Below are 24292 nucleotides of genomic sequence, written 5' to 3'. Positions count from 1 at the left end.
ACATCTGTTCTGACACTCTGACACAGCTGTGATTTCCTGTGAGAACATTTTTGCCTTTAAAAAACAGTATGAGATGGACCCTTTCCCCAACCAGTCTGAAACATATGTGAATATGGAAGGAAGTGCTAGAGGGCTGCATAACTGAGATATTTTAATCCTTGGAAATACTTATGGAAGGGAGGGGGCTATCAATTCATTCAACAAATGCAATGGAAGGGAAGATGGTGATTGTGGAAGTGGGAGAGGGTCAGAAATAAGGCCTCTCTGGTCAGCTGCTCTTTTGTGTTTGCTGACGTGGTTGTTTCTTTTCCAACCCACCCTTCTTCAAGGAGGTGCACAATTCCCTCCCTGCTCCCATTTTATCCTCAATAACCCTGTAGGGGAGATGAGGCCAGGATGGGGTGACAGGTTCAAGGTCATCCAGTGAGCTTCATTGCTGAGCAGGCTATACAGTAGAAGTTAACATTTTTTCCAGGGGCCAGGCATGTTTGAACAAAGGGAAAGAGCATCTGCTTTGCAGGCAGAAGGTTCCAGGTTTCACCCCTGACGTCTCCAGGCAGGGTTGGGAGTGACTCCTGTCTGAAAATCTGTAGAGCTGCTGCCGAGAATATGGAGCTAGATGGAGCAGAGGTCAGACTCGGTATAAGGCAGCTCTCTATGGTCCCACGACCGTCAGATTTCTCATGCTGAGTTTCCTGCAAGGTAGAGAACGAAAACAACAACAACGACCTCAACAGTTGTGATATTGCTTTTAATAAGTTTAGTGAAAACTCTTGCCATATACAGACAATTCAGAACAATTGCTGTGACTGTACACATTCTTCTGCAATGTTCCCACAAAATGTAAAGTAAACTGGACACAAAGCCCAGGAGTCTTAAATGGCTTTGCCAAGCATTTGGGTTAGATTTCCATAGCTTATTTATCTAAATTTAGGATTTTGTGCTTTCTAAATAACTGAATATGCCAGGAGTATTGTATAAAAAGTTATGCAAAACAGACAATGAAACAGAATAAATTATTTTATTACAAGTTATACAGAACGCAACCATGGATATATTCCACTAGGAAATTCTCCTGGCACAAAAGCCCACAGAAATGAACGGGAGCAAGAGAGTGTTAGAACTCTCTAGCACAGCCCCCATTCAGTGCAATGGGACTTCTTGATCCATTGTGCCCATTGCCAATATTTAGACACAAAAATCAGCAGCTTTACAGACATGCTACACCAGAGTACAAGCTCCAAGGATCCTTGATGTGGCACATATTGGGGGGGGGGAAATCTCTTTATTTTCAAAACAGCCATAAACAGGATTTTAAAGTATGTACAGTTCTTCTGACTGAAATAGTGCAAATTATATTTATATATATAACTACAGTATACGCATTTTTAGTATAAAAGGATCTTTAAAAAAACCTTCTTAAAGAGAACAACAAATTACTTAATAACGGGGAAAGGTAAGATGCTTTCAAAGTTTAAACACACGCACACTGCTTATTTTTTCTCTTTCTTCAAGAAGAACTGTCGTGCCTCTTCCCAAGTCTGGCGAGGGAACCGGTTAGAGAGCTCAAGGTAATCTTGAGAACTGAAGATCTTTTCTGTCAAGCAAGGAACAAAGAACGTCATCATAACTATTCTGTTGTAAAATGAAAAAACAGGAGAGTAAAAATGCTTGTGTGTGTTTTGTTTCTGGATAGTAAAATGGCTGGACATGACTCTTTTTCTGTCAGGAAATTAAATTTTCATCCCCATTATATGTTGGAGAACAGGTCAACGTTTCAGAAGAAGAAACTGAAGAGAAGAGAGGTGCACCTGGCCCCCTCCAATGCCCCTGCAGACCCCTTGCAACATTCAAGGAAGTTCACAGTCCTGTAGTCAGTTGCCAGGTTTTATTAAGGAAACCGATTGCATTCTTTTGGCCTGCATGCATAGACCTTGCACATAGGAAAGACATAATCTCTAAAATTTTGAAAAACAGATGCATCATCCCTGTGGGTGGTACAAAAATCAATGGGAAGGAAGGAAGCTTCTAATAAACAAATTATGGATTGCATCCAATGAAGTTGTCCCATTGAATCACAGAACTGTAGAGTTGGAAGGTACCCCAAGGGTCATCTAGTCCAACCCCTTACAAAGCAAGAATAAATTGGTGCAAGGACTTCTCCTTGTTGCAAGACTACAAGACCTATCATCCATTACCTCAGCCATGCTGGCTGAGGCTGATGAGAGCTGGACTCCATCGCCATCTTCAGGGCCACAGGTTTCCCCACAGCTGCTTTGAAAATGACAGCATAAGCACCATAGGCTGGCTCCGGGGTAGGTAGCCAACACTGTGCCCTCTAGATGTTGTGCACTGCCGTAAGACCCAGACAACACAGCCAATGATCAGCGATGTTACGAGTTGGGAATCTGCAACATCTTGATTCTCGCTGGGCCAAGCCTACTCCATAAGAAATTCTGTTAAGTCCATGAAAGATTATGCTAGTAACAAATCTGTTAGTCTTCAAAGCACCCCACAACTCTTTATCCCTTCTGCTGTGTGGGCCAATCATTTTCCACACAATGCCATCAACATTCAAATACCACCTGGTAACTCTCTGGCTGCACAGTGTTGCTATGTTTTATTTGGCTGACAATCCCTTTCTTTATGAAGAGTTCTCCCAGGTTCTTTCAGAAGGCAATGACTTCCCCTCAAGGACAGAGGCTACATGATCCATGAGGAGCAGGATGCAATCAACACTTTGGTCTGTTTGCCTCCTAAAAGCTACAAGGCACGATTGCTGTGCAATTCCCAATGGGCCATATTATACTTACCCCTTTGTTGGGAAGACTGGTTATCTGTCTGGCTTGAACTTTGTGTGAAATCCTACAGAAACAAAATCCAACAATGTTCAGCACCACAGAGGGAAGATCAAACACCACCCCCTCGCGCAATTTTACAAAAGAGTGATGTCCTCCCAGGGGCCAAGCAAATGCCCAAGGGAAGCCTGCAAGCAAGACCTGAGGGCAACAGCGCTCTCTCCCCCCACTTGTGATTCCCAGCAGCTGATGATCAGAGGAGTGCAGCCTCCAGCACTGAAGGCAGGACGCAAAGTCATCATGCTGGAGGACATCCAGTGGGTATGACAAACATTGCACACTGTACAAAAGTGATTTTCCTGGCTGGTGTACAATGCAGCGGGCCTGAATCACAAAGAGAAGTTCTACTGTAAGACTTCTCAGGCAATGCAATGCAGCTCTGTTGCTGAACACAATTTACCAAAACAACTGGAACTGTTTCCCTCGGGAGCTGGAGGTTTTTAAGCAGAGCTTGGATGGCCATCTGCCAGGGATGCTTCCATTGAGATTCCTGCACTGCAGGGGTTGGGCTAGAGGACCTTAGCAGTCTATGTATTTGTGGAGTGACTGGAAAGGTCTCAGTGGTGCTGCAGGAAACAACAGCTTGGAAAGAGATCATCAACAATAAACTGCTTTAAAATGTTTGCAGTGGTAGCTGAGGTGTTTTTTTTGACTCAGGCATACAGTGGCGCCCCGCAAGACGAATGCCTCGCAAGATGAAAAACCCGCTAGACGAAAGGGTTTTCTGTTTTTCGATGTGCTTCGCAAGACGAATTTCCCTATGGGCTTGCTTCGCAAGACGAAAACGTCTTGCGAGTCTTGCAATTTTTTTCGCTTTCCCCCCTTTTTCTAAGCCGCTAATAGCCTTTTAGCCACTAAGCCTTTAATAGCCGCTAAACCGCTAATAGCTCTAAGCGGGTTGCTTCGCAAGACGAAAAAACCGCTAGACGAAGAGACTCGCGGAACGGATTATTTTCGTCTTGCGAGGCACCACTGTACGTTGCTGCTGTATACGCAGTCAGACCACTGGTCCACTTAGTGCAGGGTTGCCAACACTGACTGGCAGCCAGTCTCCAGAGTTTCTGATCAATTAATATCAGTAACAACAGCAGCAGCAGCAGCAGCAGCAGCAGCAGCAACTGATACCAGGTCACTTTCCTGCCTCATAGCCATTCTCCTCACATGGGGCGCTGCTGGTAATGCCACATGCCCCAGTGGTCGGGTCTGGCATGTGCCTCAGTGTTGCAGCTCTAGTCATCTGGAATTAGTTACCAGCTTAAATTAGATGAGCTCCTACTGTCCTGATATTTAGGTGGATATTGAACACTTTTAAAAAGGCTTTACCTGTAGTGTGACCCAGTCCTATTAGGAAATATTAATTGTACAACTGTAGAAATACTAATATTGCTTTTAGTTTAATGTGTCTGTAATATTTTGTAATTTTTTTGTACTCTACTTTGGTATCTTTTGGTTGTGAATTCATTTATAAACCTGCAAACAAATAAACAGCAACAAAAATGATAAGAGAATTGCAAAGTGTCTTAGACAACAAATGGCAGTGCTTACTCTCCTGAGGGGTTTAAAGATAGAACTGTTGGCTTGAGGCTATTATGGACTGAAAAATGAATCATTTCTCTGCATGGCACAAATCTTTAAATATATTATTGTGTTTTCACTGTTTGTGCACATGGATTTTTTTTTTTAAATGGTTGATGTTCTTACTGTGAAATCTCTTTGAGATATTTTATGGGAATAGATTCTTAAATGGAACCAGACCCAACAAATTAGCTCAGTGCAGGAACTCCTGACACAAAGAATGCTTCCTTGAGATTGGATGGTATAATTAAGGCACACTGTGCTTTTACCCTATTTCAGTCCTGTTAAGGCATCTTTACTTCATGTTCTCAGGAGTCAACATGAGGACCGTAATTCTGGGCTTTTGATGCTTGGATTATGTACCCTATGAAATGTAACTAAGAGAGAATGATTCCCTAGGCAGCAGGTGAAAGCTGAATTCAAACATGCTTGCTAAAGTAATACCATCTTCTATTTTAATATAAGTAGTTTTAGGAACAAAAAGGGGAAAAAAGCTGTTGTCCTAGACAATAAGAGGAAAGACGCCATACAGCAGCAAGGTTGTAAGGGTGATGTTTTACTAATAATAAAACATTTATACATTTTCTGTATTTTACTGCATGTTTACACAGCCCCAGATGCATGCAACCAGAACATTTCCCCCCCCCCCCCATTTCTTCCATATGGTAAACATTTATTTTCCAATCCTGGGGTCAGCTATCTCACATTCCCCCACAGAGGGAGGACTCTCCCTGCTGAAATAAATAGGATATTTGCCTCAGGAAGGCGCACAGATTGTGTCTCCCCATGATAGCAAGTTGAAATTTAAGAACAAATGCATGCCTGTTTTTCATTCACAGTATCTGGGGTGGGGGAGTTTTTTTGCATTTTCTACAGCCTGTTTGTTTGTTTGTTTAATATTACTATATTAGAGTTTTGTTTCTGATGGCTAAACCATTCCCCCAAAGCTTGGGAGAAACAAACATATCTTCAGGCTGCTGAGCTGGATATGTTCATGCAGACCAGAAATCAAAATGCTGAAGTACCTAAATCAATTCTCAGTAAAATTAAGCTTGATTTTATTTATGATATACTTTCCAAATCAAATAGTTGACTGGCAAACAACTCCTTATCCACATAAGGACCAGCACTCCTGGGGGGGGGGGTTTCTTCTTGCAGCATCTGCTTCTGAACAGTACTATCAGAAGCATTAAAAAAAACCAAACATTTTGCAAGCTGTTGCTGTTTTATGCATTAAAAAAATGTTTCAGGAGCTAAAATGTTTCAGTTATGTATGCATATGTTACAACAATTTTCTATATTCCTAATATCTTGAGCAGTAAAACTATGAAGCTACCTAAAAGCTGACGATGCATTTAGCCTTCAGGCATTTAGCCTGTTTGGATCAATTAACAAACAAGCTTAATTTTCTTCATTTGGCTGCAGTTGTCCAGGCACAACCCCTGAAGTTCAGCTTCCTTGCAAGCACCTCTGAGGTGGAGAGAAGGGGAAGGAGCAGAGGGCTTGGTGGGTGGCAGAGATAGGCTATCAGCTATGAAGGAAAAAAACACTCCCAGTGGCGTAGCGTGGGGGGTGCAGGGGGGGGCCGGCCGCACCGGGCGCAACATCTGGGGGTTAGGGTTAGGGGGCGCAAATCCACGGGTTAGGGGGTGCAAATTACTTGCCTTGCCCCGGGTGCTGACAACCCACGCTACGCCACTGAACACTCCACAGCTATTAATTCCGACAATTCTAAAACATAGCACATTCAGAAATTAGAAAAAATAGTAATTCCATAATATAAGTGTGTAGCACCTGATTTTTAAATAAAATTACAGGATGCAGAATGATATCGCAAACATGCACAATTCAAGTAAGCAGAAATGGCTGCTTTCATAAATTAGAGTTTTAAAACTTTGCATTTTTAGCATAGTTGGTATACACTTTTACCAACCCTATCAATAGTCAAAATCTGTGATAAAAAGCATTGTTTCTCTATGTATATATGTACTTCCATTTATCTTTACATTTGAGTCTGATTATATAAAAATGTACACTTACAGGATTGCAAGCTTTAAGGACTTGCCCATCCATTATTAAATATAAGTTCCTCAACATTTCACTAGTCCTGCTAATTTAAATAAGAATGGAACATAATATTAACATTACTCTGCATATGTCTGCTTCTTAAGGGGAAAAACTCTTGGACACATGTTAGATCTTTCATTTTGGAGAGAGAAGAAAAGAAACCCTGGTTTTATTGTAAGTTAATGCATATTTGTTTCATAGGCACAGAAATGGCTAAGCAGAGATACACAAACAAACCACGTACCTGGATGAATGTGGCGAGTAACACGCAACTCATCTCCTGCTCCAGGATCATCTTGTTCTGGGGGTTATTGTAACAAGCAGCTATTAGCGTGGGAAAGAGCACTTTGATGAGGCGAGGGTCGCTGAAGTACTGGAAGGGCAGCTGGCAGAGCTTTTGCAGGACAGTGGGATGGCGGCCCGACTGCACAATCACCTGGGAAATGGAGACAGCACAACATGAGAGGAACAGGGGCCAATTTCCCAGATCAGCTGGAAGGAGGAAGCTAGAGCAAAATAAGGCACAAGGGTGACAGAAAAATGTTAACAGAGAGAAAACCAAGCTGAACATGTTGATTAAAAACAAAACAAAAACCTTTCAGCTCAAAATGTTGTCCTCACAGTTTCTTTTCATGTACAGTAACTGCACAGGAGAAACTAATTTTATTTCCCCCCTGATTATATTTTATTAAATTTTCATAAAGTTCACATATACCCTCCAATACATAATAATTTTTTGTTTTGTCAACTTCCCACCCCGTTTTCCATGGTTTTTTTTTAAATTTCTCCCACTTGCTGCACCCTATCTTCTCTCCCTTATACCATAATAACACAACCTTACACTTTTTCACTCAAGGTGTCATAAACGAGACAGAAATATTGCAAAGAGGCGATGAATACCTGCAGGCAGGCAGAGCAAGCTGCTGGAGGGCAGGAGACAGGATTCAAAGATGGTCAGAAAATGGGAGCTGCTCCTATAAAATGCCTCTCCAGATGTGTGTTTGGGGGGGGGGGATGAGAGACGCCCGTGAGCGACACAGAACCAAAAAGGGAAGGAGACTGCATGCTGTACTGCAGTGGGACTCAGTATGCAGAGTCAGAAAGATCCTCCCATTTGCTCTTTTATCTGAGTTTCTATCAGTGCCATAAACTTTAAAAGGGGAATTGTTTAGATAAATGGAACTGTTGTCATGTGAGTAGGGTTTATAACAGTACACATCTTGAGCCACAGAGTGAAGCTGCTAATGCCATCTTCCAGAGAAACTCTTAAGTTACTAGCTTCTTCCATAATGTCTTAGCGAGAATCGTCAACATCAGAGCTAGACAAGGGAAACTTGGTAAGTTGATGATGATGACAATAATAATAATATAATAAAAATATTTTTATTATATATTATATAATAATATAAAAGAGCTGCTTGACCCAAATTTGGCTTTTCCGAATCTATTATAATTTTAGGACTGCTGTAAAACCCTATGGTTGCAACCATAAATTGTACTTTGAAAAACCAGCATTTTACAAGTATGCACACTTGGTCAGAACAGTACTCAAATTAAAAACAGAAGGGAAAAAAGAAGAGATGGAGACCAGAGGAACATAAATTACAGGGATTTACAAGTTTTCAAAGAACTTTTAACAATTCACTAAGAACACATTCTCTGTTTGTAATGCAGTTCAGGTCAAGAACAAGATCAACAAAGAGATGGTACCTGTCTAATACTCAGAGGAAGGGGATTCCGAGGGGCAGGCGGCACGGTGCCAAAGGTCCAGTTCCTACATTGTGTGAACGGACCTCGTCTGCAGAACACCGTCCGTCAGGCATCCTGGTCCCCAGCTGCATAGGGCTTTACACTCCAAACCCAGCCATCTTGAACTTAGCCCAGTAGCCACTTGGCAGCCAGTTCACTGGGGATCTGGAATCCTTTGTAGACCAGCATGATTTGAAATACCTCCACTTACTGTGAAGTATTAATGTTTGCCTTTTCCCTTCTAGAAGTTAAACCCACTGGTTTCAGTGGTGAGATTTAAAGCATGTGTACAATCTCATGAGTTGGCTGAGTTATACCCAATGAGAAAAAGCAAAGTTCAATCACTTCCTCGTGGTAGGGGCAAATGCCTATGTTGCAACGGGTACTTTAAGGAGAGCCACAGGGTCCCAAGAAAGCTGAATTACTCTGACTGATTCCTCTTGCTTTTCAAGAATTGTGGATGCTTAATGAATTTGCATATTATTATTGAACAAGGACCTTGCTAGTTTTTGCTTCATTCCATTGTGAACATTTGTTAGCAATTAAAGCAGAAACTACTTAAAAGTTGAAAACGAATATTCAACTTTTTGCCTTTGTGGGGGTGGGGTGGGGACCTGTAAATATAAATACAAAGTGAGAACTGGTGTAACATGCGCAACCTGAATCCAGAAACTGACTCAGCAGTTAGTATCACAGTTTCAAACTTTGTTCTTACAAGCCCATGGGATCTAAGGGTATGCATGCCTACAAATTATCATTTCCTAAGAAAGGTTTGAGTAGTGTCCTGTGTCAGGGAGTGTCTTTAAAATTATAAATCAATGCTGCACCCATGTTCTAAAGCTCTCACTGGTGCATCTTGGATACTGATGGTACCAGAGGGATGGAATCAATCAGAGGCCTGCAGCAGAGTAAAGGGAGCAGCCAAACTGGAGATTCAGATATACTCTACAACATCAGTGTCAATGGGTCATGATGGATGTTTCTGCATAACTGCAAGTTATATTCTTTTCATGTCACTAGTTAAAGTACATTTATGCAGTCCTTTGGGAATGACAGGGTTAAAAGAAAAGCCTGTATAACATCAATCTATCAATGACACACTTTGCAGTAGTTGCACCAGGGTTAGCAATCCCTCCTCTTCTTTGTTTTCTGGGATCACATACAACCCTCTTCTTAAACAATTATTGCACATGCACCCATCCACACTCCACTAGATTACATGGCCCCATATGGCTTGCAGTTCCATTACCTAAAATTCTAAATCATAGAATTTAGAATCAACATCCTCCTCCCTTCATGTATTCTATGGTTTTCTTTGTTCCTCTGCCACAAATTTCTGTTCAAAGCACTGCATCTCCGTTTCCATTTTCCACCTCTGCCATTTCTCTTTGGCTGCTCCCTATCATAGGAATGCTCTCCCATGACATCCAGGGGGCTCCCGCAATGGTATTTAAGCCTTATCTTGCTTCCCAGACCTTTCTGGAATTATCTTTGCCCTTCATCCGTGTCCCTTCCCTTCCCCATTCCTATTGCTTCTTGTCCTTAGACTGGAAGCATGTAAGCAGGGATGGAAGAGAAATCCTTAACCAGAGGCAGATGTGGGGCAGCACAAGAACTGTGGCTGCACTGGGCATGCAGCTGAGGAGGGTGCCTTCTTAAAGCGCTTGCCCGGTTTTGGGAAGGAGGCGTGACAGCGCTGACAGCCTCTTGACCGTCCGAAAGCTCTCTGGTCTCCTTTCCAAAGCCAGGCAAGTGCTTACCAGGGTTTGGAAAGGAGGCAGGAGGGCTCTAGGACCCTGCCAGAGTCTTGCACCTCCTTCCCTAAAACCAGGTTAATTCGGCAGAGCAAGGGGTGGGGGAAGGGTGTCAAAGTTTGGCCTCCCACAGGGTTGCATATTACACCAAGGTCCACCCCTGACTATGCAAAAGCCTCTGACTGTGTCGACCACAACCAACTATGGCAAGTTCTTAAAGAAATGGGAGTGCCTGATCACCTCATCTGTCTCCTGAGAAATCTCTAAGTGGGACAAGAAGCTACAGTTAGAACTGGATATGGAACAACTGATTGGTTCAAAATTGGGAAAGGAGTACGGCAAGGTTGTATATTGTCTCCCTGCTTATTTAACTTATATGCAGAATTTATCATGCGAAAGGCTGGGCTGGATGAATCCCTAGCCAGAATTAAGATTGCTGGAAGAAATATCAACAACCTCAGATAGGCAGATGACACAACCTTGATGGCAGAAAGTGAGGAGGAATTAAAGAACCTTTTAATGAGGGTGAAAAAGGAGAGCGCAAAATATGGTCTGATGCTCAACATCAAAAAAAAGAAGATCATGGCCACTGGGCCCATCACCTCCTGGCAAACAGAAGGTGAAGAAATGGAGGCAGTGAGAGATTTTACTTTCTTGGGCTCCATGATCACTGCAGATGGTGACAGCAGCCACGAAATTAAAAGACGCCTGCCCTGCTCCTGGGGAGAAAAGCAATGACAAGCCTAGACAGCATCTTAAAAAGAGACATCACCTTGCCAACAAAGGTCCGCATAGTTAAAGCTATGGTATTCCCAGTAGTGATGTATGGAAGTGAGAGCTGGACCATAAAGAAGGCTGATTGCCGAAGAATTGATGCTTTTGAATTCTGGTGCTGGAGGAGACTCTTGAGAGTCCCATGGACTGCAAGAAGATCAAACCTATCCATTCTGAAGGAAATCAGCCCTGAGTGCTCACTGGGAGGACAGATCCTGAAGCTGAGGCTCCAAGACTTTGGCCACCTCATGAGAAGAGAAGACTTGCTGGAAAAGATCTTGATGTTGGGAAAGATGGAGGGCACAAGGAGAAGGGGACGACAGAGGACGAGATGGTTGGACAGTGTTCTCGAAGCTACCAGCATGAGTTTGACCAAACTGCGGGAGGCAGTGGAAGACAGCAGTGCCTGGCGTGCTCTGGTCCAGGGGGTCACGAAGAGTCGGACACGACTAAACGACTAAACAACAACAATAACAAGGTCCGCCCCTGAATAAACCAACTTAATTCACCAGTCCTAGACCTCTATGTGGGGCCAGAATGCAGCTTTCAATTGGATTACATATTTCTTTGAATTTTGCAATTCGATTTTGGTTCAAAATATGCTGACAAAAATGCACATTTTACAGAAAAATAAAATGAAAAGCATACACAATGCATTGTCTAGAGAAAGAATGCATATAAAAATTCATAACATACAGTGGTGCCCTGCAAGACGAATGCCTCGCAAGACGAAAAACTTGCTAGACGAAAGGGTTTCGCGGTTTTTGAGCTGCTTAGCAAGACGAATTTCCCTATGGGCTTGCTTCGCAAGACGAAAACATCTTGCGTTTTTTGCAAGTTTGTTTCCTTTTTCTTAACACCGTTAATACAGTTGCGACTTGACTTCGAGGAGCAACTCATAGAACGCGGTGTGGTAGCCTTTTTTGAGGTTTTTGGTGTTCTTTGAAGCTTTTCCAAAACTTTTCCAACACCGTGCTTCGCAAGACGGAAAATTTGCTAGACGAAAAAACTCGCGGAACGAATTAATTTCGTCTTGCGAGGCACCACTGTATGTATAATTTAAATGCACTTTTTCCTTTTTTTAATGTGCCAAAATTGGGATGAAATGGACCTTTGGCTGAGTGCATTTGAAACTGACATGAAATATAAATAAGTTCATTTGCTCATCCTTATTCATAAACAAGGGCCCATCTACGATGTGTCTTTGGATAGCACTGAGCTGGTGTGCAGGTGTTAAACTGATCAATACAAAGCTGAACAAAGCTGCATAGTAAATTTTGAATAAATGTTTTAAATAAAAAAACCATCAATACAGAAATACATACAGTTACATATTAGCCACAGTCACACAAGCCTTGGTAATATCTAGTACACTTATGACAACACAATTTTGAAAAGCATTTGGAAACCCAGCCAGATGGGCGGGCTAATAATAATAATAATAATAATAATAATAATAATAATAATAATAAAATTTGAACATGTGCAAAACACTCCTCTTTCAGGCACTCCCACTCCATTGAAGTCTGAGCATTTTGTTCTGTTCTACTGGACCTACGGCTTGCAGAACCTCTTATAAATGTCTTCCCTTCTTGGTTTTGCACATCATTATTACTTTGGGTTTATTATTATTCATAATGGTAAAAATAATTCTATTCTTGCAGCTATTGCTGTTTGGTGCAATTTGTTATAATCTCTGAGGCTTTCCTTTAATTTGTTTACTACCGTAATTTACAACTTACTGTGTTATGAATGTTTCATAGCCAATAATACAGAATGCACAAAACAAAACTATCCCTCCCTCAAAAAACCAAAAATAATTACTATTACGCCTCTGTGTGGCTCACTTTTATTTTGGTTCGGTAAAATTAAAACCCCCCACCAAATATGGCTTGTTAGCCACCCTGGTGGGACTGGGAAGCTGAGAATGCTTAATTCAATCTCTCTCTCTCTCTCCTCCATTTAGCCCTGAGTGTTTCATCTCAGTCCTGGAGATACCCGATAACCCGCCCTCGCTTCAGCCTTTAGTAGATAGCTATGCTACACCAGCCAGCTGGTTCTATCAGAGTATCTTGTACTTGGCCCATTTGATAAAGACTAAAGTGAAGAAGGGATAGGTAGCAGGAGAAGGTTCTCTCACTCACCAGATCTGAGCAGGTTGAAGTAGTGTGTGAGAATAATCTCTAGCTGTGCTCTTTCTAGAAAATCTACTTGCAAATTAAGGTCAGTGAAGTGACTATCTTCTTTGGGTGCAGTGATTAGTTACAGGGGAAAGGTCCTACTTGGTGGGAGCACTCCGATGGTGGAATACTCCTTCCAGGTCACCTGGATGTCGTTTTGGTACTAGGCAAAGGCCATTTTATTTTTCCAGGTTTTTTTAGTCCTCTGTATTTTGTCTATATGGTGTTTTGAGTTCTATATGTTTTATGTTTTTATTCTAATGCATTTTACTGTAATTTTAAACTTTTTGTAAGACGCCATGGGATAAAGTCTAAAGCACAAATAAACAAATCAAGCGCCTGTTTATCCTATCTCTGCCTCCTTTCTCTTTTCCTGTTGCCTTTCCTGTATTGAAATTCTAAGTATAATAATAATAATAATAATAATAATAATAATAATAATAATAATAATAATTTATTATTTATACCCAGCCCATCTGGCTGGGTTTCCCCAGTCACTCTGGGCGGCTTCCAACAAAACACTAAAATACAATAACCTATTAAACATTAAAAGCTTCCCTAAACAGGGCTGCCTTTAGATGTCTTCTAAAAGTTTGGTATAAGCTGCTTGGGCAGGAATCTGTCCTCTTGTACTTTGTGAAGTGCCTCACACATTAATGGCACGTGTAAATCAACTATAAGGTAAGGTGCAATCCTATATACAATTTCTCAATTCACAGAATTATAGAATCAAAGAATGGTAGAGTTGGAAAGGACCCTGAAGATCATCCAGTCCAAGCCCTGCAAGGCAGGAATAGGCAGCTCTCATACGGGGATTGAACCTGCAACCTTGGCAATATCAGCACCACACTCTAACCAACTGACCTATCCAGGCTGACGTAGGTAAAGGTAAAAGGTGAAGGACCCCTGGACGGTGAAGTCCAGTTGAAGGCGACTATGGGATGTGGCGCTCATCTCACTTTTCAGGCCAAGGGAGCCGGCATTTGTCCACAGACAGCTTTCCGGGTCATGCAGCTAGGACTAAACCACTTCTGGTGCAACGGGAACCCGTGTCGGAAGCCGAAGAGTACAGAAACGCATTTACCTTCCTGCTGCAGCGCTACCTATTTATCTACTTGCACTGGTGTGCTTTCAAACTGCTAGGTTGGCAGGAGCTGGGACAGAGCAACAGGAGCTCACCACCGCCATGGGAATTTGAACCGCTGACCTGATCGGCAAGCCCAAGTGGCTCAGTGGTTTAGACCACAACATCACCCGTGTCTCCACTGAACTTAAAGACATTTACTTCTGAGTAGGCATACTAAGGATTATGCTAATGAGCTGTACTTTATAAGAAGAAAGCCTGTTATTATGCTTAGGGATTGTAGCATGAATATTTTTAATGCCCCATCCTTCCAGAAAAAGGGGTGAAGACCACAAGAGTATTTATCTTTATAACTCTTCTGCTAGCATTTTTGGGCACATGCATCAATGACATGAATGATGTGATGAAGGTGAAGAGCTGCAGACAAGGGCACACTTTTTTCAGTCAGCTTTCTCTGAGGCTGGAGATTTTTAAGAGAGTCAAATGTGGCCTTATTTTCTTCAAATTTTGCAACACATTTTTCAGTTAAAAAAACTAATCAAAGTGCATAAAAATAGGGTATTTTAGGATAAAATGCAGTTCAAAAAGTGCACATTTAGATAAAAATATGGATTTAAATGCTACTTTGAGATAAATTTCCTCATTATGAATTTAGATACACATTTAAATGTGGACTTTCACACTGTTTTACCACACCCACACAAATGCTGAAATGGGATGGAATAGACTTATGAATGAACACATGCAGAACTGTTATGGACCGGAATCCATTCCGAGTATATCCGAGGTCTTCTGATTCCTCAAAAAGCACCTGCAGAGTTGCAATGTGTATATTAATTGAAATGTAATAATTAGCCATCTAAAGCCAGATGATCTATGAAAAAAAGTATTTCAACAGTTGGCAGCGGCAACAGTCTGGTGTCAGAAGAGGAAGCACAAAAACATTAATTTAATCTAATGTCAATACAGGGCACAGCATGAAACTTCAAGTATGAAATCATCAATAGCAATTCTATTGCCTCTGCTATATCCAGCCAAAAAACCCCACCACACATACATTGGAAGATCTGTTGTGGTTGAGTCCAGCAATCTGTAATATGGACAGGGCTGAGAGTTAAGGTACAGGTAATTGTTGGAGCTGCACATCCTCAAATGCAGATGGCAGAGCATAGAGGTTGGTTCTGTCTGTGACTGTCATTTCTCTTTCAGTTCTTGGAATTTTATCCATGTCCAGCCATGATGGCACTGGGAGCTGTACAACAATGTAAGCTTGTATTTGTTGGGAGGAGGTTATCACTACAGATACAACGGGCTGAGTTCCGTTAGACTCAGGTTTGTATAAGATGTGGATTATAAATCTGATTCTCACTGCTGGGATGGAGATCTCTAGCAAAAAGAAATACAGACAGTGGACTAAAGATGAGAGTTGGACACTCTTTCTAACTAAACATACATACTTGGTAAGGTTCAAAGGGCATTTTGAGAATGAGAATTTGTTTTCTCTTCAGACAGATGACAGAAAAATGTTCCCACTGTTATTTCAGTGTTCTCATTATCTTTTGTAGTTATCAATTAAACAGCTACAGCAGAGTAATTCACAGAGGACATCACATGTTGTTAAAAGCATGAGTGAACTGGGTGGACTTTGCTGGATGCCTAAAAGTTATAAATGGTTGAATCTGCCGAAGGAAATAATTCTACTATGGGGTGATGGATGGGCAGCTTTGTATGGGAGAAAGTGGTCCTTCAGTAGATGCAACTGGTTCCGTCTGCTGTATGTTTTTCTAACTTTTATATTCAAAAAGGAAAGTCCCTGCTGGAGACACCGAATATTTCTATACCAGCATTTTCAGCTTATTTCATGTGCTATAGCTGTTGATTCTTGGGGGGATTGAACTAAATGCTGCAGAAACATATTCTTTGCACTGGAGTTGAATTCTATGTTGAGTAAAGTGCCAAAACACACTCTCTTCTACTCGACTGTGCTCTTCTGCAGCTATTTATTCCCTATCCAGATGCTAGTCTCTTAGGGATGCTCAAGCTAAAAAGCTAATGGATCTAAAAGGCCACTGGCTGCCACTCTCAAATCCTGCCATACAAATGGGAACACGACCATTAGGAACAGTTCAGCTGCTGAACTCTCAGTGAGGAGTTTGGGGATTCTGACTATTTCCTTTTCCACATACTGGCTAAATAAAGGAGTTAGAGGGAGAGAGAGAGAGAGAAATTGCAGCAATCACCAGCCACTGCAATTTGTGCAGAAAGCAAAGACAAATAAACACAATTATGCAGATAAAACTGCCAAACTATTAATTTTTTAAAAAAATTAAAACTCATGATCATGGCCATTATTTTTATGGTGGTCACCAGAAATTACGTGGTCTTTGCTGTCAGCAGCTTATCTTGACCCATAAGGGGAAAGTCACATCATAATCAGCTGAACACCCTGGATGAGATAGCAATAATGGGTGGATTAACTCAGCCTTGGCCCTCCCAGATGTTTTGAGACTACAATTTCCATCATCCCTGACCACTGGTCCTGCTAGCTAGGGATCATGGGAGTTGTAGGCCAAAAACATCTGGAGGGCCGAGGTTGAGGAAGCCTGCCTTAGCCTGTGCCAAAAGCAAAGCGGCAGCGCTGGAACCAATGTTTTAGCGTGACCATCATTCCAACATATACCATTCTGAAGCACTAATGAAGAAAGTTCTTCTATATTTTAAGATCCTGTAGACAAGATGCCATTGTATCAGGAGGAGTATTTCAAAGACAGTCATACCAGGGAGTGTAAGAGTTTCAAAGCAACAGGAACTGAACTTCAGCAGTATATGGTTTCTAATGGCACAAAACCCCATTTAACAATTAAAATGCTAGAGTCTACGGGAGACTATTTATAACGATAAAAGAAGTTGTTTCTTGAGTATGTCCCTTTCAAGTCAGATCTGCCTTATTTCTTTGCTACTCTATAAACATATCCCAGACTGTAAGTGTTTAATCAGAAGGGCATGTCACTGCTTAGGTCAAGCTCCGTACCTTCCCATTTCTCGGGCTCCACCATTCGGAAAGCTCTGATTTTCCGGGCGGGGGGCAGGGGGAGTTTTCATCTACTATTTATCTTGCGCCCCCACCCCAATGGTGAGTTTTACAGAACTGGCAATTGTACTATTTCAGGGGTTTAAAAGATTATTTAAAAAATTGAATGCTGGTTTAAATCCCCCCCCCCCGTGCTCAGTATTTTGAAAAAGACAAGACTTCAAATTGAATGCCACTGAGAGAACATGCAGTTGAAAAGTCAAGCTTATCTTCATACTTAAATCCACCTTCCAAAATAAATTATATTACCATATTGGCCCAAATATAAGCCACACTTTCCCCCCAAAGTTAAGGTGCAGCTTATATTCGTGACCTCAGGGTATGCAGCCAGGAACACGGGGCAAACAGCATCAGGAGCGCGGCCAAGTGGTGCCTGCCCCGTGCGTAGTTCCCCGGAGAGCAGGAGAGTGAGGAAGGGGAAAGGACGCCGGCAACGCAGCACAGCCCACCCCACCCCCCTGTATGCAGCTAGGAGCAGCAAGGAAGGAAGCAGCTTATTATATTCAGGTATTTTTTCTTTTCCCCTTCCAATTTTAAAGGTGTCTTATATTTGGGTGCGGCAGATATTCAGGCCAATATGGTAAGTCACAAAAAAGAAATAGCTGCCTATATATACACTGAAATACACATTATAAAATCTTTTTGCTCATCTCTAAACCTGCAGGCTCTGTGCACTGAAAGCAGCATCCTAAGCACGTCTACAAGAAAAAACAAATATCAGTAATATTTTTTATAATAATTGACTAGCCCATAGCACCAGGAGGAAGAGGACAAATCCTTATTCCTGTCTCACTATTCCCATTAAATTTGCATACATTACCCCCAGTCACTGTTTGGCCCCTAGGAGGAAGGGTGGCATGTACATGGGCCCCCATACACTAGGAAAGCAGCATGAGGGGAAAGGAATAAAGCTCCCTTCCTTTGTGCTGAAATGCTAATCCAATTCAGCCCCACTTCATGACTGGTATTGTACTTTTTTCATTTAAAAATTAGGACTATCATAATAACAGATCTCCCCTGCCATAGGGAGTAATACTGATTTATTTACCACTTCCACATTTTTAAAATCCATTGTAAAACAAACAAACAAAGAAAGCCAGTATTGAAAGGACCAAATGAATTTCTGTAGAACTTGGCATTCCAAGTGAATGTGTTTGGGACTCCAGCTAAAGGTCACAATCCTGCATGCAACAGTATGTGCAGCCTGTTTTTGTGTGCAAGTAGGTGTTCCTAAATTTCACTGACTTCAAACAGCCTTAACAGGGGTGGGATTGCAGCCTAAGCCTGCAAAACAAAGAAAACTGTGACACCTTTTAAACACTGTTTAAATAGCCAGCTTAATAAAATTAAAAGGATAAACAGCCCTGCATTTAAAACAGATAAACTAGTTCTAAGAGAAATGGTATATAGATAAGTAACAGATGTAAGAAAATACACAGCCAAAGGGGGAAGGGAGGGAAGGAAAGAGAAAAAAGCTTGGAAATGGACACACACAAACAAAGAGAGAAATATTTCCCCCAGGTTCTCCGGTTATAAATATGGGCAAGTATCTGTGCCTTCACTGGCTGCTCTGCAGACGTCCAGCTCTTCTAGTTCTTGTGCGAATGCCATGGGAAAAAGCAGAAGGGCTACAGAGACTATTTGTTGTTGTTGTTTAGTCGTGTCCGACTCTTCGTGGCCCCATGGACCACAGCACGCCAGGCACTTCTGTCTTCCACTGCCTCCCACAATTTGGTCAAACTCATGTTAGTTGCTTTGAGAACACTGTCCCACCATCTCGTCCTCTGTCGTCCCCTTCTCCTTGTGCCCTCCATCTTTCCCAACATCAAGGTCTTTTCCAGCAAGTCTTCTCTTCTCATGAGGTGGCCAAAGTCTTGGAGCCTCAGCTTCACGATCTGTCCTTCCAGTGAGCACTCAGGGCTGATTTCCTTCAGAATGGATAGGTTTGATCTTCTTGCAGTCCATGGGACTCTCAAGTCTCCTCCAGCACCAGAATTCAAAAGCATCAATTCTTCAGCGATCAGCCTTCTTTATGGTCCAGCTCTCACTTCCATACATCACTACTGGGAAAACCATGGCTTTAACTATACGGACCTTTGTTGGCAAGGTGATGTCTCTGCTTTTTAAGATGCTGTCTAAGTTTGTCATTGCTTTTCTCCCAAGAAGCAGGCGCATTTTAATTTTGTGCCTGCTGTCACCATCTGCAGTGATCATGGAGCCCAAGATAGTAAAATCTCTCACTGCCTCCATTTCTTCCCCTTGTGTTTGCCAGGAGGTGATGGGCCCAGTGGCCATGATCTTAGTTTTTTTAATATTGAGTTTCAGACCATATTTTGCGCTCTCCTCTTTCACCCTCATTAAAAGGTTCTTTAATTCCTCCTCACTTTCTGCCATCAAGGTTGTGTCATCTGCATATCTGAGGTTGTTGATATTTCTTCCGGCAATCTTAATTCCGGCTAGGGATTCATCCAGCCCAGTCTTTCACATGATGAATTCTGCATATAAGTTAAATAAGCAGGGAGACAATATACAGCCTTGTTGTACTCCTTTCCCAATTTTGAACCAATCAGTTGTTCCATATCCAGTTCTAACCGTAGCTTCTTGTCCCACATAGAGATTTCTCAGGAGACAGATGAGGTGATCAGGCACTCCCATTTCTTTAAGAACTTGCCATAGTTTGCTGTGGTCGACACAGTCAAAGGCCTTTGCATCGTCAATGAAGCAGAAGTTCTTTCTGGAACTCTCTAGCTTTCTCCATAATCCAGCGCATGTTTGCAATTTGGTCTCTGGTTCCTCTGCCCCTTCGAAATCCAGCTTGCACTTCTGGGAGTTGTCAGTCCACATACTGCTTAAGCCTGCCTTGCAGAATTTTAAGCATAACCTTGCTAGCATGTGAAATGAGTGCAATTGTGCGGTAGTTGGAGCATTCTTTGGCACTGCCCTTCTTTGGAATTGGGATGTAGACTGATCTTCTCCAATCCTCTGGCCACTGCTGAGTTTTCCAAATTTGCTGCATATTGAATGTAGCACCTTAACAGCATTGTCTTTTAAAATTTTAAATCCCTCAGCTGGAATATCATCACTTCCATTGGCCTTGATATTAGCAGTGCTTTCTAAGGCCCATTTGACTTCACTCTCCAGGATGTCTAGCTCAAGGTCAGCAACCACACTACCTGGGGTGTACGAGCCATCCATATCTTTCTGGTATAATTCCTCTGTGTGTTCTTGCCACACTACAAGGCCTTACAAATAGTAGGGGAGAGAAGACAAGCAAAATGTGATGGAGATAGTGAAAGATACAAGAAATTTAATGCAGATTTCCAAAAAATAGCAAGGAGAGACAAGAAGGCCTTCTTAAACGAGCAATGCAAAGAAATAGAGGAAAGCAATAGAATGGGAAAAACCAGAGATCTGTTCAAGAAAATTGAAGATATGAAAGGAACATTTCGTACAAAGATTGCCATAATAAAGGACAAAAGTGGTAAGGACCTAACAGAAGCAGAAGACAATACTAAATATCAATACTAAAGCAGTCTTGATATTTGTGGATGCAGAGAAAGCCTTTGACAATATTTCTTGGAGTTTTATGAAGAAGAATTTACAGGGGATGGGGGTAGGACAAGGTTTTGAAAATGGTATAGGTGCAATTTATTCAGAACAAAAGGCAAAATTAATTGTGAATAATGTGATGACAGAAGAGTTTAAGACTGAAAAAGGGACACGACAAGGTTGCCCAATTTCTCCATTGCTTTTTATATCGGTCCTCGAGGTTTTGTTAAACATGATTAGAAAGGACCAAGAGGTTAAAGGTATACAAGTGGGAGCTAAACAGTACAAACTGAGAGCATTTTCTGATGATTTAGTATTGACTTTACAGGAGCCAGAACCTAGTACTAAAAGGGTATTGGAACTGATTCAAGAATTTGGGCAGGTTGCAGGATTCAAGTTGAATAAGATGAAAACCAAGGTTTTAGAGAAAAATTTAACTATGAATGAGAGAGAGAAGTTCCAGGAGGAGACAGGACTAACATTGGTTAAAAAAGTGAAATACTTAGGGATTAACGTGACTGCTAAAAATGTGAATTTATTTAAGGATAATTATAAAAAATGTTGGACTGAAGTGAAAAAGGATTTAGAAGTATGGTCAAATTTGAAGTTATCACTGTTAGGCCGAATTGCTGTGATAAAAATGAATGTGCTGCCAAGGATGTTATTTTTGTTCCAAACATTGCAAATTTTGGATAAGATGGATTGTTTCAAGAAGTGGCAGAAGGATATTTCTAGATTTGTTTGGCAGGGCAAGAAGCCTCGAATAAAATTTAAGATATTAACGGATGCCAAAGAAAGAGGCGGATTTGCCCTGCCAGACCTCAGACTTTATTGTGAATCAGCTGTTTTTTGCTGGCTGAGAGAATGGCTGCTTCTTGAAAATACTGAAGTGTTGGATTTAGAAGGTTTTAACAATGTATTTGGTTGGCATGCATATTTGTGGTACGATAAGGTAAAAGTACATAAAGCGTTCAAAAATCATATTGTTAGAAAAGCATTGTTTAATGTTTCGATAAGGTATAAGGATTTGTTAGAAAAGAAAACCCCAAGATGGTTGTCACCAATGGAAGCGAAGGCACAGAAAAAACTCAATATGGAGGCCAAATGGCCGAAATATTGGGAAATTCTGGTGCAAGATGGAGACAGAATAAAATTGCAGAGCTTTGAAAAATTGAAAAACAAAGTGCGAGATTGGCTCCATTATTATCAAAAATCAAAATTGGAAACAGAATTGTTAGATCCAAAAACCAAGAATTTGTCAAGAATGTATAACTTGCTGTTGAAATGGAACACGCAGGATGAAACGGTGAAATCAGCTATGATTAAATGGGCACAAGATGTTGGACATAACATAATGATGGCTGACTGGGAATGATTATGGACCACAGGTATGAAATTTACGGCATGTAATGGCCTAAGAGAAAATTTAATGAAAATGATTTATAGGTGGTACATGACACCAGTCAAGCTTGAAAAAATCTACCATTTGCCCGATAATAAATGTTGGAAATGTAATGAGACTGAAGGTACATTCTTTACCTTTGGTGGACGTGCCCAAGGATTAAGACATTCTGGGAGATGATTTATAATGAAATGAAAAAAGTATTTAAATATACCTTCCTTAAGAAACCAGAAGCCTTTCTCCTGGGCATGGTCGGCAAGGATAGAACTTTCTTTATGTATGCAACAACAGCAGCAAGAATACTCATCGCGAAATATTGGAAGACACAAGATTTACCCACCAGGGAAGAATGGCAGATGAAGTTGATGAACTACATGGAATTGGTGGAAATGACTGGCAGAATCTGAGACCAGGGAGAAGAGTCGGTGGAAGAAGACTGGAAAAAATTTAAAGACTATTTACAGAAATACTGTAAAATTAATGAATGTTAGGAAAATGTTGGAATGAAGTTATATGGCTTTAGTAGAAATGTTATAAGGAATTAAGTATAAATAGATTAATAGAGTATTAAAGGGAAAAATAAGGTTAGAATGTGTTAAGATAATTACAGGATAGAAAACAGAGGAAGATGGAAAGGAATTGCTGAAACAATTAATAGAAGTGGAATACAAAAAGGGAGGCGTGAGGAGGTCGTGGAAATAAGTGAATGAAAGATAAGATATTGAAATTGGACTGTGTTTTAAATGGTTTTTGTTTTGTTTTGTTAGTTGTATTTGTTAGTGTTTTGTAGTGTTTTTGTATTGTATTGTATTGTTGGTTTTTTTGGTTTTTTGTAGTGTTGTGTTTAATTTGTTGGAAAACTAATAAATATTATTTATATATATATAAAAAAAGGTCTGCCTTGGATTAGTATCGAGATCATTCTATCATTTTTGAGATTGCATCCCAGTACAGCTTTTGCCACTCTTTTACAGCTTTCGCCACTCTTTTCAGAGACGATTAGGATGAATTATTTTCTGGCATTAGCCTATCTGTAATTGTACCATGTAGTCACACAGCATATTCTTTCTGTGAGCTGCTTAAACATGAGTGAGCAGAGTTTTCAGTGCCCTAGTGATTTCACTAGTGAAATAGATTCGTTTTCTTTTTTGTTGGAATTGTCTGCATTTGGACCTTCAATATTTCAAAACTTCCATCCATCTTGGACTCCCTTCTCTTTGAGTATTTCTGACCACGGGATCTCACCTAGTAGCTCCTTAAGCTTTTTGAATTCAGACAGCAGGTGTAATAAAAATATACAATTTTTAAAAATACATGCCATGCAAACAAAGTGACTATTTTTTAAAAGGAGAACAGAGTGTGGATAGGAAAATGAGTAATTCCAAGAACAGTTCTTTCACATGGTCACAAAAGGATCTGATGGAATGGACAATACAGGAGATAGGTTTGGGAGGGGAGGGTCAAAATGGCAACTGGCCCCAACCAGGTCAACAGAGAAGGCTTCAGTGTCTCATTTCTGCTTCTGATTCAGCCATGAAGAATGGCGGTGAATGGAGACAACCCTGGAAAGGGAGGAGCCAAATGGTTCTAACTAGGCTGTTGGAGAAGACCTCACTTAGCCTCTAACCACATAGGAATTAATGAGAGCTACAGTGAGGGGGAAAGTATTTGATCCCCTGCTAAATTTGCCCGTTTGCCGACAAAGAAATGCCCAGTCCATAATTTTAATGGTAGGTTTATTGTAGCTGTGAGAGTCATAATAACAACAGGTAAACCCCCAGAAACCCAGAAGACAAAAGTCAGAGATTGATGTGCATTATAATGAGTGAAATAAGTATCTGATCCCTTTGCAAAAGATGACTTAGTACTTGGTGGCAAAACCCTTGTTGGCAATTACAGAGGTCAGATGTTTCTTGTAGGTGGCCACCAGGTTTGCAGACATCTCAAGAGGTATTTCGTCCCACTCCTCTTTGCAGATCCTCTCCAAGTCAGTACGATTTTGAGGCTGATGTGTAGCTACTCAAACCTTCAGCTCCCTCCACAGATTTTCCATGGGATTAAGGTCTGAAGACTGGCTAGGCCACTCCAGGACCTTAATGGGCTGCTTCTTGAGCCACTCCTTTAAGGGTGCCTTGGCCTTTGTATGTTTTGGGCCATTGTCATGCTGGAATACCCATCCTTGACCCATTTTCAATGCCCTGGCTGAGGG

The 24292-nt window shown here is 41.3% G+C and overlaps 1 protein-coding gene across 1 annotated transcript in view; it reads right to left on the bottom strand.

Moving 5' to 3' along the window:
* Positions 1 to 732: 732 nt before the first annotated feature.
* SCAPER (S-phase cyclin A associated protein in the ER) overlaps positions 733 to 24292 on the bottom strand; it is a 212502-nt gene continuing 188942 nt past the window's right edge. Inside the window, exons 30-32 of the mRNA XM_081207983.1 lie at positions 6745 to 6936; positions 2814 to 2865; positions 733 to 1597 (exon numbers count right to left, since the gene is read on the bottom strand). Coding sequence (XP_081064109.1) covers positions 1494 to 1597; positions 2814 to 2865; positions 6745 to 6936 — 348 coding nt within the window. The 3' untranslated portion in view covers positions 733 to 1493. The remainder of the gene's footprint in view (positions 1598 to 2813; positions 2866 to 6744; positions 6937 to 24292) is intronic.

Source organism: Podarcis bocagei (genome assembly GCF_964188305.1).
Source record: "Podarcis bocagei genome assembly, chromosome: 9".
In the NCBI taxonomy this organism is placed as follows: Eukaryota; Metazoa; Chordata; class Lepidosauria; order Squamata; family Lacertidae; genus Podarcis; species Podarcis bocagei.
This window is presented reverse-complemented; position numbering and strand designations above follow the sequence as displayed.